Source organism: Diospyros lotus, chromosome 3 (assembly GCF_014633365.1).
Source record: "Diospyros lotus cultivar Yz01 chromosome 3, ASM1463336v1, whole genome shotgun sequence".
Lineage (NCBI taxonomy): Eukaryota > Viridiplantae > Streptophyta > Magnoliopsida > Ericales > Ebenaceae > Diospyros > Diospyros lotus.
Window position 1 is genome coordinate 7537664 of NC_068340.1, and position 13369 is coordinate 7551032.

The 13369-nt window shown below is 34.1% G+C and overlaps 1 protein-coding gene across 4 annotated transcripts; it reads left to right on the forward strand.

The window, feature by feature from the left end:
* Window positions 1-987: 987 nt before the first annotated feature.
* Window positions 988-8261, forward strand: LOC127798255 (uncharacterized). Of its 4 annotated transcripts, none has more exons than XM_052331702.1 (9): window positions 988-1225; window positions 1829-2547; window positions 3381-4258; window positions 4805-5090; window positions 5214-5423; window positions 6238-6411; window positions 7196-7390; window positions 7510-7623; window positions 7776-8261. In XM_052331702.1, exons 2-9 carry the CDS (start codon window positions 1879-1881, stop codon window positions 8091-8093), a joined length of 2844 nt encoding a protein of 947 aa, XP_052187662.1. In that variant the 5' UTR covers window positions 988-1225; window positions 1829-1878; the 3' UTR covers window positions 8094-8261. The 4 variants fall into 4 exon arrangements, with proteins under 4 accessions (XP_052187662.1, XP_052187659.1, XP_052187661.1 ...); XM_052331699.1 differs by having other exon boundaries at window positions 989-1225; window positions 7767-8261; XM_052331701.1 differs by having other exon boundaries at window positions 1025-1046; window positions 7767-8261.
* Window positions 8262-13369: the final 5108 nt, after the last annotated feature.

A 13369-nucleotide genomic window follows, 5' to 3' on the forward strand; every position in this document is an offset into this window, starting at 1 on the left:
TAATCAAAAATTTAAAATCTATTTTATATATGTTATTGTCTAGATATAACAATAAAATTTAGATGTCAGAGTAATCGTTAACATGTCATTAAAACTTTGCAAGAAATAAAATAATCAGAGAGTGCGAGATATTTATTGTCCAAATACTTCGAATCTTAAATTAGATATCGCATTCAAAAGAATTAGCATAACTCTTTTGTGGGTAGAAATGAATTATCTCCGCAAAATGGTGATTCCTATATATTATAGAAAAGTTGGGAGATTGTTGATAACTATCCTTAATATTTTGAGATCAATTAAAATTTGTAATTTTATGAATAAATCTTATTTCTTTGTGTGATTTTGAGAGAAATTTTCTAAAGTATTTATTTACGTTTTTTGTTATAAAAATATTCAAAACCAAACAAAAACAGATATTTAAGGGTAATTTTGATATTTTGAAAATAATATTTAAAATAAAAATAATTATTATAATTTCACGTGCATCAATAATATCCAAGAATTTAAAGGCACTATGTTGAAAATTTGTTATCCTACAAAAATAGAAACTAAGGAGTAGAAAATTTGTGATATTAATAAACTAAAAACTGTGACGACGCGTTTAATAAATATAAAATATTTAGAATCATGTTAAGATCTTCCTTGGACTACCAAATGCATGTTAAATGACAAAAATATCCCTTACGCCTTATCATTTTGTCTCACCGCCTTAGATGAGAGGTATTTAGTTATGTGTTTCACTACCTTACTTTGCCTCATCGCCTCACATCATCACATTACTTTAAGGATATTTTTGTCATTTGATGCGCATTTTGTAGCCCAAGGGCTAACGCAGGGTAGCTATATCATTTTCCAAACATTTATAGATTAATCTTGGATTTATTATTTTTAAATCTGAAATTTTATTTTATTTTATTTGGTAGTTGCGATTAAAAAATAAATGGAAAAAAACAGCTTTTACCATACACGACTCTATGCTTCTATTTCAATCTGTAAGGTTGAAGGTTGAGAAGGAATGGAAACTCGAGCCGAATTTGGTGAAAAAGGTGAGCTTGCCGAATCATCGTCACGCGTGGAGAAATTCTGAATCCCTGAGGGAACGGGATCTCTCTCTCTCTCTCTCTCTCTAGCTCTTTATCTCTCTCTGCGCTTTTGGTTTTCAACTTTTCCTTTCCAGGCCTAGACCGCCAACGCCGCAAGCAAGGAATTCCCTCTTCCTTCTCTGGTTTGTTCTTCCCCTTTACTTCTTCCAAATCTTTGCCATATATGCGTATTTGTGAGCTTTCTCTCTCCACAGTGATTCTCGATGCTTTAAAGCTGTTGTCTTGCATTGTCTGAGGCTCTGCCTTTACTGCACCAGATTCAACTACTGTTGAAGTTTCGGTGTTTTCTTTCTTACTGAGATGAGCTATTTTTATTTTGAAATCCAATGTTTGATCTGAAACGGGTCTCCCTCTCCTCATCTGGTGTTCGTTGGGGTTCTCTTGTCAATGATTATTTGTATTTGTATAAATGTATTTGGTGTTGATTATGTTTATTAAGAAAATGGCTCAATGAATGATGAGGTGGGTCATACCCGAAAAGGTTTATAATTTCTTCCGATGCCTTTCTTATGTTCAACTTTGCTTTTCTCTGTCTTACTGGTCCACTTTTGACTTTATTCTCTCTTGAATAAGCAAATTTATGTCGCATCGCAATCGCATTATGTTAAATTTTCTTGCATCTGGGCCTGAGCTGTCAATTTTGGTAACTAATTGGATTGTTTGTGAATGTGTAACTTTTGATGTTCCAATTTCAGGTTCTTTTCTCAATATGCTTTTGATTGCAGGATTTCACCCATCCAGTAGAGCATTGTGATCTGTTATCATATATCCAAGGATGGTGCTTGGGCTAAGGTCTAAGAACAGAAAAGGCACTTCCATTCAAGTCGATTACTTCGTCAATGTGCAAGAGATTAGGCCCTGGCCCCCATCCCAATCTCTGAGATCTGTTCAGTCTGTATTGCTTCATTGGGAAAATGGGGATCAGAATTATGGGTCATTTTCTACTGTTGTTGGGAATGGCAGCATTGAGTTCAACAAATCTTTTGCACTTCCAGTGACTCTTTCTGCAGATAAAAGGTCCCGCGATAGCTTTCAGAAGAACTGCTTGGAGTTTCACTTGTACGAATCGCGTAATGAGAGGGCAGCAAAAGGTCAATCTCTAGGGTCATCAATAATAAATCTGGCAGATTATGGAGTTATCAAAGAAACCTTACCAATTAGAGCTCTTGTGAACTGCAAGAAGAGCTCCAAGAACGCAGCCCAACCCGTTTTGCATGTCACCGTGCAGCCACTAGACAAGTACAGCTCCAATTCATCACCAAATAGCAGCTTATCGAAAGAGGCATCACTGGACAAGGATGGAGGAGAGTTTTTTTCGGAATTGATGAATGAACGAAATGGTCATGAATGTGAGATTGCTTCTTTTACTGATGATGATGTTTCCCCACATTCATCACAGACCTTCTTGACGTCCCCTTTGGAGGGAATTTCATCTCAAAATGTGGTATGCAAGCTTCTACTCTTCTTTAATTCTTGTTCATTTTTTTCTGTCAATCTAATGTCAATTTAAACCACTGGGTTTTTTTTTCCATATTCTTATTTAGCGAGTATGATTATATAATATTTCTCGATCTGGAATGGTCTTGTCCACACTTAAAACCAAGCCTGTGAATCATGGTTCCAAATGATTCTCCATTCCAGTAGTCCAAGCCAATATGTTGATGCATGCTTGTAGTTGTTTGGACGATATAACATTGAAGATTACGAGAGAAATGAAGGGCAACCCAATCCACAGGCTCTTACCATTGCTACCTCTAAGTTATGCGGCCTTACAGCCATTTGTGGAGAGGCTGTTTCCAGGGTTTGATCTCCATGCTTAGCTTTAAACTACTTCAGTAGAGTATAATTAAAAACCAAAGACGAATTATGTACAACTGTCATTGACATGATGGCACACCTTCAGTTCCCATAGCAGCTGTCTGTAATCATGGACAGTTGAATCAGTTGCCTCAAAATAGCAGAATAGATCAGAATCCATAATGGGTGGTGGGAACCTGTTTCACGTGTGCGGGTGGAATATGGAATCAGCAGTGATTCAGTTGAACAGCTAAATTTGAGTTCACACACTGCAGTCAGAACCTTTTTTTTTTTAACTTGGGGGAATTACAAACAATCAAGCTTATTAGTTCAAATTTCCTGTCAGGAACTTAATTCCAGTCTATACCCTTGTTTTAGAATGTTTTTTTCCTCTTCATTAGTTAACTAACATATGATGTAGTCTATACATGCATGAGAAACTTTGAACTGGGACAACTGATCAATTATGTCCATGAATAGGTTGCAGATGGAGAAATGAAGAGTCCCCAAGAAAATGTTGAAGAATCTGTTAGAGACAATGTTGTTAACGAACATACTGCCAAAAGTACATCCTCAGAGGTGTTTATTGAGGAGGGAACAAACACTGACCTGTCAAGCTCCAGAGATTGCCAAGCCGATGGGGATGGCCACAGATTTATAAATGGAGATAGGAAAAACAGCCAGCTGGATGCTACAACTGTTAATGAAGTATCTGTTAGTTTGCCAGACGGCCAAGAGAAAAAGGAACAGCAGAAATATGGAAAGGATGAACCAGTCCTAGAGGAAATGAGCGATTCTTTAGGAGACAGACTAGGGATGCAGTCTTCACTAAATGCTTCCAGAAAGCCTTCTTCACTAAGGAGTGAGACTCTCACATTCAGCCGAAGTATACGTGGAGTGCAAGGCACTAATAGTAATAAACTAAAGCATGTGAAGTCTGTTCAGCTGCCATTTACCTCAGCTGAGGTCAGTGGGTTATCTGATAAAAGTCAGAATGTGGGGAAAGCAGCAGAAGTAGATAACCTGAAGCATGCTCTTGGTGATGCAACATATAATGCAGCTACTAAAGGAAACAAACCAAACAATGGCTTTTCTGACAGCAAAATTGATTGGAAATCCAGAATTGAGAAGCTTGAAGAAGAGTTGAGTGAGGCTGCCATTATTGAGGCTGCCCTTTATTCTGTAGTTGCTGAGCATGCTAGTTCCACGAACAAGGTGCATGCTCCAGCTCGGCGTCTCTCTAGATTCTATCTTCACTCTTATCAAGCAACATCCCACTCTAAAAGAGCAAGTGCAGCGAGAAGTGCTGTTTCAGGGTTAATTTTGGTTACTAAATCATGCGGAACTGATGTTCCAAGGTATTTGTTAACTATTCAATTCCAGTAGTTAGAGTTAGATAAAGCTTTGCTTCTGCTGTAGGCAATATAGCTTTCGCCAAAATTTGCCATATTATACACATCAGTTGGTAGGCTATGAAGTATTACAAACTTGATCCATTAGTTGCATCTGATGTAGTCTTCTATTGGTGATACAAATCACAAGCTTTAGGGGTTGGCAAGGGACTGCTGAATGGGTGCAAGTTTGGCAATCCCATTTCACTTATTTGTTAACTTAAAAGACTGACGTGTATAATATGATAGAACTGGTCATACAATTTCTGTTCTTGTTGTCACAGCCTAATAGCCTAATATTTCTTCTGTTCTTTCTATTTCTTCATGTGGCCCCTTTGGGAAGCGGGGGGCAGGGGGATGTGGAGGGGTAGTTACTAGTTAGTTCCGTTTAGTTTGTACATTAGTTCTTTCCTTTGTGCATTCATTTTCAGGTATATTGTTTTATTTTTCCTTCACTCTAATCTATCTATCTTCTTGTATATTTAAACTAAATGTGCTGTTTTTCTTATATAGGTTAACATTCTGGTTGTCAAATTCAATTATGCTGCGAGCAATTGTCAATCAGGCAGTTCTGGTTACTCCACTTTCTGATAGACCTAATAAGGAAACTACTAGTCGTGGCAAAGTGTCGTCTGCAATATCCTTACTGGAACGGGGCAAGTTCTCTCCCACTGAGAAAGAAAAGAGTCATCCAACAGAAGAATTATGTGACTGGGCAAATCCACAAGCATTTGCAATTGCACTGGAAAAAGTTGAAGCTTGGATATTTTCCCGTATTGTGGAGTCAGTCTGGTGGCAGGTTCTGCCCAAGTTCTTCTGCTGCTGCTACCTCTGGAATTGCTCTCTAATGGAAAAACTATCCTTAAATTAGATATCTTGATTTATTATGGCTTTTTTTTTTTTTTTCTCCTGCCATCTGCAGACAATGACTCCACATATGCAGTCCACAGCAGCAAAGACTGGTGGTAGAGGATCCAGCTCAAGAAAAAGTAGACATGTTTTGGGTGATCAAGAGCAGGGAAGTTTCTCTACTGAGCTCTGGAAGAAGGCTTTTAATGATGCACGTGAAAGGCTTTGTCCCATTCGAGCTGCTGGGCATGAGTGTGCCTGCTTGCCTGTGCTGGCTAGACTGGTATGCTCATGCACTATCATGTTTTTCACCAATCTGCAGTAACTGTTGAGTTTATTACATGAACATAGGTTTTCGGAACTTCTTGCTTGATTGCCTTAGACATTAAACTTTATCTATATATGTGGCAATCTGTTACGTTTTCCATATTCCATGTCTATAAAAAAATAAAAGCTGTCAATTATGCTTTTACTTATAGTGTTATTGCTTTGTCATAGTGCATAGTTTGCACCAAAAATAAGTTAGACAGGTCCTTACTTCTCACCTACATAAATTATGAGGGATAGTTTAGTCAAGTGAACAATTTATTCTAAACATTTCTAGATATGTCTTCATGTTGCATAAACTTGTGTACAATTGCCATGTAATTTTATTATAGTAGTGATTTATCATAAGTTTGCTGTCTAATTTTGGACGGAGGAAGGCCTGCAACATGGTGCTTCTTAAAATCTTTAGTTGAGAACAGTCTGGGACATGGCTCTGTGTTCGTGGTTATTTAAATATGTAGCTCCAGACAAGTAGTGGTGTGCGGGATCTACTTCTGTCACCAATCCTCCCTTTTATTATTTTTGTCAATAAACTGTTTATTTATCAAATACAGAAAAATCATTCCCATTTTATGAGAGGATAGAGTTTCTGACGCATCCATTCATTAATTCACAAGGTTTTAAATTATGTTTTTCATGTTGCTGAAGTCTCCTGCTTAACATGTATGAGATGTCATTTTGTGAGAATGCAAGAGTTGAATTTACTTGATTGTGCTGTTGTTGAACAGAACAAGATATATAGAACCATGACCCTTCTGTTGAATATTTAGGTAATGGAGCAGTTGGTGCATAGACTAGATGTCGCAATGTTTAATGCCATTCTTCGTGAATCAGCGGATGAAATGCCGACAGATCCAATGTCTGACCCAGTTAGTGATCCTAAAGTCCTCCCAATTCTTGCTGGTAAATCAAGCTTTGGGGCTGGTGCTCAACTGAAAAATGCTGTGAGTAAACACTGTCATATTGCATAATTATTTTTATCCCTATCTCGTACTAGTCAAAGAAGGCTACTAGTTGTCCAATATGCATGCAAATCTGTAACCCCCCAAGTCCCATAGCAACAACAATCCTATTACTGTATGGGGTATTGCAAAAAATATTAGCAACAACAATCCCAAGCCTAAATCCCGCTAGTTGAGACCATGAGAACAGTAAACATGCACATTATGAAAATGTCGCATCCTGGGGCCACTTCCCTGTCCAAATTGGACAATTTCTGTAAATCTTTTAGAATTAAATGATCCAACCTTGTGATGCTGAATATATTTTCCTAAACTTCTGACCATTTTCTTCAAGGGATCAGTTAAGCAACAAATCAAGTGGCACTAGTAATTTGAGGTATTTGATTATAATGTAGCACCACGGACAAATAGACTGATTTTGGATAAGTGGTTGATGGTCATTTTCGATTTCTTGCTTCATGCGCCTCCCAGTATAAACAAGATGCCAGAAGAAGTTTATAAAGCAAATTCAGAAGTGAAATAAGACCCATTTTGACTGGATGCAGTTAATAATGTTTTGCATATTATTTGGCATTGTCTATACAGCTTTAAGCAGTTTGACTTGTCCAAAAAAAAAAGTCAGAGATTGTAACACCAACAGAAAAATTAACTAGTCTTAGTTGGATTTTACCTTAGAGAATTGTAATTGATGTAGCCGACCCGCCTAGTAGGATTTAGACTTGTGATATTGTAACTGGATCTTTATTTTTTGTATTCTGGGTTGTAGATTGGGAACTGGTCAAGATGGCTTACAGATCTCTTTGGCATGGAAGATAACGACTCACCTGAGGACGAGAATGATCACGACAACAGTGGAATGAGCAGCAGAAAATCTTTTAAACCTTTCCGTCTGCTCAATGCGCTGAGTGATCTCATGATGCTTCCAACTGAAATGCTTGCTGATAGCTCCACAAGAAAAGAGGTAAAATCCTGTAACCTTTTGATTCTCCTTCGATTTGTTTCTTTTTAACCTCATATTTTCAAAGATGCAATTGCCCTTGTATACTCTCTACTTACTGTTTAAGCTTACCATTTGTGCAGATTTGTCCTATGTTTGATGCATCGTTGATTAAAAGGGTACTAAGCAATTTTGTACCTGACGAGTTTTCTCCAGAGCCGATTCCAGCAGCTGTCCTCGAGGCCCTGGATGCCGAGGTTTGTTCATCTCTTAACATCTGCTTGTCCTCTCATGATGTGAATTTACCCATTTAATTTGCCATTAGTAAAGTTCATCTGGGCTTCATGTTTGATGATTTGCTCAAAATTTTCCCAACTTTTCTGTACTTGTCTTCATTAAGGATTCTCAGGATACCACCGGAGAGTTGGTCACGGTTCCATGCACCGCCATGCGGACAATCTACTCGCCGCCTCTGGCAGCTTCACTTGCAGGCTTTATAGGAGATGTGGGAATCCAAAATCTGCAGAGGAGTGCATCTTCAGTACTCAGAAAATCATACACAAGTGATGACGAACTTGATGAGCTCAATTCACCCATAACTTGTATCATCAATGAGAACTCCCAGATTAGCCCTTCTTCAACCAGTGGCGGCTGGATCATGCCAAAGGGTGGCCGAGATATTGTGAGATATAAGCTTCTTAGAGAAGTATGGAGAGATGGTGAATAGAACTGCGCTATAGATATGCTTTTTGTATGTATGTGTATATATATATATATGTATGTAGTTCATATGAGATTGGAGAAGCTTTCTGGTACTCCCCAGTGGGGACATCGTCCTGTTCTTCTGTTTTGCAAATGCCAAATAATGAAAGCGAATTTATTGCACATACATGAATATTAACGTTTGTGGGCTAAACTCGTTAGTAATAGTAAAATTGTTCTTTTTATAAGTAGTGTTTGTTAATTAAGATTAAGATATAGATTGAAAAAAATAAGATATGAAGAGTATATTGGATAAAAGTGTTTTTTATTATATTTATTAAATTTATCTAACAATTCTTGAAAAATAAAGTTTCATGATTTCTTATTTTGAAATTTTTAAATAAATTTATCTTTTTTCCCATTCGAATAAGTTATTATAATTCTTACAAATAAAAAAAAATAATGTCTTTTAGTGCATTCTAAAATATTTAACAAATAATTTGATAAAAAATTTGAAATATTTTTTAATCTTATTTTGATCATTCTATATCTTGATCCGAAAAGTATTCTAATCTTATCTTGATATATAATTTATCTTATTCATTTTAATAAATGCTACCTAATTGAATACATCATAAGTTTAAATTATGAAAATATATTATTTGTAGAATTCTTAAGCATTGCTCCCGGTGTTGTGTCATTTGTTGAGTGGACATTGATGGATGCATATATAAAAGTTGGGACATTGATAGGGCGGTTGATCCACTAACACATACTAGGGTTAAATGACTGAACTTGTGTTGCTAAGTTGATCATTCTATCCATATTCAGACTAGGGTAAGTGGGTCATTTAACTTAATTAATGCTATTTGGTTGGGTGATCTTATCATTATTTTGAAAAATTAGAATTAGAATTGTAACTTAAATATATGTTTGGTGATGTGAATAGTGTGAGAATGATCCACTTAACACATATACTAGGGTCAAATGATTAGTCTATGTTGTTAGATCAACTACTTTATTTATATTAATTAGGGTAAATGAATCAATCAATGTTATTTGATCGACGACTCTTATCATTTTGTTGAAAAATTAAAATTTTAACTTAAATGTATTCAATCATGTAAATAACATGGCAAATTGTTATGGTCTAAATTTTGAAAGATTATTTTTTTTTAAACAAAATATTTTTTTAAAAAATTGTGTTTTTTGAGTGGGACTAGTAAATTAGTCTTGACATTATAATGCGATTTGTAATAGATTTATTCATGCATGATAGTAACTTTTCAAATAATAAATTAAAATGAATTTTAATTGCAAGGAGGGGTTTATATATATATATAATTTGAATAAATATTGTTTGTAATAAACTTTAATTACGTGCAAAGAAAAGCACAAATTCACGGTTTTTTTTTTTTTTTTTCCTAATAAATTACAATAAGAGGAATTAATACACAGTTTTTTAGACATATATTTAGATATTATGATGATGATGATGATTATCATTATTATTATTAAGATAGAAGATAGAACAGAGTTTCTTGCTTACTGATAACATTTAAGCAAAGAAAAAAAAAATTACCCAACAAAGTATTCATATATATTACAAAATAAAGGAAATAAAAAGAGAAAGAAAACTATTTCAATATAGAGATCTTCTGTCAAATCATTTTTATTTTTATTTTAATGTAGTTAAATTATGTGAATTTATTTGTTTTCCAACTCAAGTTTTTAAGTGTGACGAGTGAAGCATTATTTAAAAAATCTAAATAAATGTATAAATTTTGAGTAATCCAATAAATTGATGTTGTAACATATTCTCTGGAAGGTTTTATTCGGAGGGAACATCGCTCGAAGAAGACATTAGAACTTGAGAGAAATATTTTCCTAGAGGGTCTTCAGGAATCCACCTGAGGACCCTTTAGGGACCATCTTCCCCAAAGGCTTGGCCTGCATGTCTCTTAAGCTTCTTCGAGAGACACGTCTCCTACACTCTCTTAATCCATGTTAGTTTGCATAACATGGCCTCCACTTCTTCAAGCTTACTTCTTGTGGATACCCTCCAAGGGGGTTTCTCACCAAGATTCTCCCGAAGCCTGACTTAGGGACAACTAGACACTCTCACTTAAAAAGGTCGCACCACATGCATGACCCCTTATTTTTTGGGATCCTTTCCTCGATGCCTCGGATCTAGATTCCAAGTCTTCAAACATTTCTTCGACTCTTCAGCCATCCCGAAGCCCTTCATCACATCTTATTCAAAGAATCCTTACTCTTTAGGAATAACATCGCATACTACATCAACAGAATATATGCACCTCTTTAGTATCGTGGCAATATTTGACTTAGATATCAGAGGGCCCACACAAGAGAAATTCTCGTATGCCTGTTGACTGCCTTTCGTCTTGCAGATCCAGAGATCCCAACAAACTGAGGATCCATCGGAAAACCTCTTTTGTACCTCCATATCATCTTTTCGTCAAACCCTGTACAACTCATCCGGAGCCCATTTCACCTAAAGACCTCTTTTCCCCCAAGAATCTCTCTTTCACAAGACCCTTTTGGGTGGCTTTTTAAAGGGCAGCCTCACTCTTTTCCACTCTTTCGGATAGTAGATTGAGCCTTCTTGACTATTATCGACCCCTTTTGGATGAACCTCACTTTCTTACCATGGCCCTATTAACTACTGGTTGAATTTCTTCGAAACAAACAAATTTTAGTTATTATAGACTGATGACAACATTTGACAAATATTATATCCACACACACATATATACTTATTCACATAACATGGTATACGGAGGAGCTAAATAGTAAGGTAATATTATTTCAACTTTATTGATCGCCCCTAAAATATGTTTGTATACATACGTAACATACCATAATTAAGAGAAAGAAAGAAAAAGAATCTTAAGTTAACTTAGCAATCACTCATCACACGCTAAAGAGAACATAAATACATAATGAATCAACTAACACATGATAGCTTACTATGTTAGTTTTTCTTTTAGTAAATTAAATGAATGTTTAAGTTGCGTTCTCTTTGTATTTTTTATTTTAATTTTGAGTTTTATATTTATTTTTAGTTTTCTATTTTGATAGTCTATTTTTAAAAAATTGAAAACGTGTTCCTTTGTCATTTTAAAAAACTGTTTCTTAAAACAAAAAATTAAAAAATGAGTTTATTTTAGAATTTTAAGAAAAATTATTTTATGTTATTTTATTCAATGAATTTGATTATTAAATGATAAAATTAAGTCTTTTTAATAAAATTTTACTATTAAAATAAAATAATAAATTTGATTAATAAATTATTGACATCTAGTGATAATTTATATTAAATATTATTATACATAATATGTGTAATATACTATATGTTATCCTATATTTTAAATTATAATATAGATAAACTATATATTTTTTTAATTTTTAAATAAATATATAATTTTATTTTTTAAATTTAAGATCTTTTTTTCTTTTTTTCCTTCTTTTTTTTTCCTTTTCTTTTCTAGAGCCAAAACATGGAAAATGGATTATATTTTTCATATTTTGGACTTAGAGATTGTTTTGGCTGAAAACAACCGAAACAACATTTTTGAAAATGCATTTTGTTGTTTTGGAGTTTTTTTATAATTTTTTTTCTTATTTTTAAAAATGACAAAGGAAATGTATTGTCGTTGTTTTAGAAAATTAAAAATTAAAAATGACCTAAAAACAACAAAAAAAACACAGTCTTACTTTTTGTTTTATTTGCTGAGAGAATAAAATGACCTAAGTGTTTTATCTAAGCCTAACCCCATATAATATTGTAATTTTATTTACTATTCTTCATGTTTTATCTTTCTCTTTAAATATTTCATGTAGTAGTATTATTTGTTATGCATCATACCCTCAAATGTAACATACACACACACACACATATATATATATATATATACACACAAACACATACGATTTGTGTTGTTACTTAATACAACTATTGTTGTTGAGATATAATAATTATTTTATTTGATTGAAAATGCCGTTGTCAAGTCGTCTAGTTTGTAAAAAATAAATTGAAAAACTTTTAATAAAATTGCAAATGGTATATAAATTCCAATAACTTATCTCATTATCTTGTTAAAATTTAAATGAATTTGAAACAAATTCAAATTCTAAACACTTATCTTATCATTAGGGAACTTATCCTAGTTTAATCGTAATTCTAACAGAAACAGTTAAAGAGCGCTGGGAGATCCCTACGCAAATACTTCAATACTTAAGTCAGACACTAAAAATTATGAAGACTGTATTAAAATTAGTATCAGAAGCATACTATTTTTTGGAATGAGTGTCTGCTTATTTATAAAGGGATATGGAGTAATCATAATTAATCCGATATTAGGATTATTGTAGATAATGCTTATCTTAGTTTTTCTTAATCTTGTTAAATTAGGATTTTTACAAATAACGTTTACCCTGATTTTTCCCAATCTGATTGGGATTAGGATTCTGACATTTTGGAACCCATTAGAATTAGGATTCTTACGGATAATATTTATCCCAATATTCTAAAATCCTTTTAAAATTAGAATTCTTTATAGATAATTGCTTCTTTTTTTCTTTGGAATATTTGAAGATAATTTTTTAATGTCGGAGTTATCTAGTTTGCGCATTTGTGTAGGATCCCCCGCCAGTATGGAAAATTTACGCATTTTAGGCCAAAAAATTATTTTAGGTTTTTAGACTTTTTTGGTCTTGCAATGAGCTTTTGCCTATGACACGACAACAACAATTAAAATTTGTTTGTTTAGAAAAGCTCAACAAGCAGGGTCAAGGCTACGTAGGAGTAGTAGTCTAGAAGAAGACTAATTGTCGGGAAAGCTCGATCCGTCATTTGGAAGAGCCGAATAGTCCTTGGAGAAGGCTCGATCCTTTGTCCAAGAGAGCTAGTGTTTGGCTGAAAGAAAGGTGTAGTTGTCCAAGAGTCTCCATTATCCAAGTGAGTTGATGTGTTTTAGGAGAAGCTTTTGCAAGGCAACAACCAAGTTATAAGGCATGCAAAGATTTCTCTCATGCAACCTTGTTTCTTCGCCTTGTTCTGCTGATTTTTTCGAACAAACAAATTTTAATTGATATATCCAAACAATAACAATTTGTATATCTTAGTATTTATCATTTATTTATTTAATATCTCGGGATATATTCCACATTTACTTACCACCAGGGTATTATTTATATATATATATATATTGTTTATTTTTTGGGCATTACACAAACACATTTCGTCGAAGTGTTTTTTTTTTTTTTTTTAAACATCAG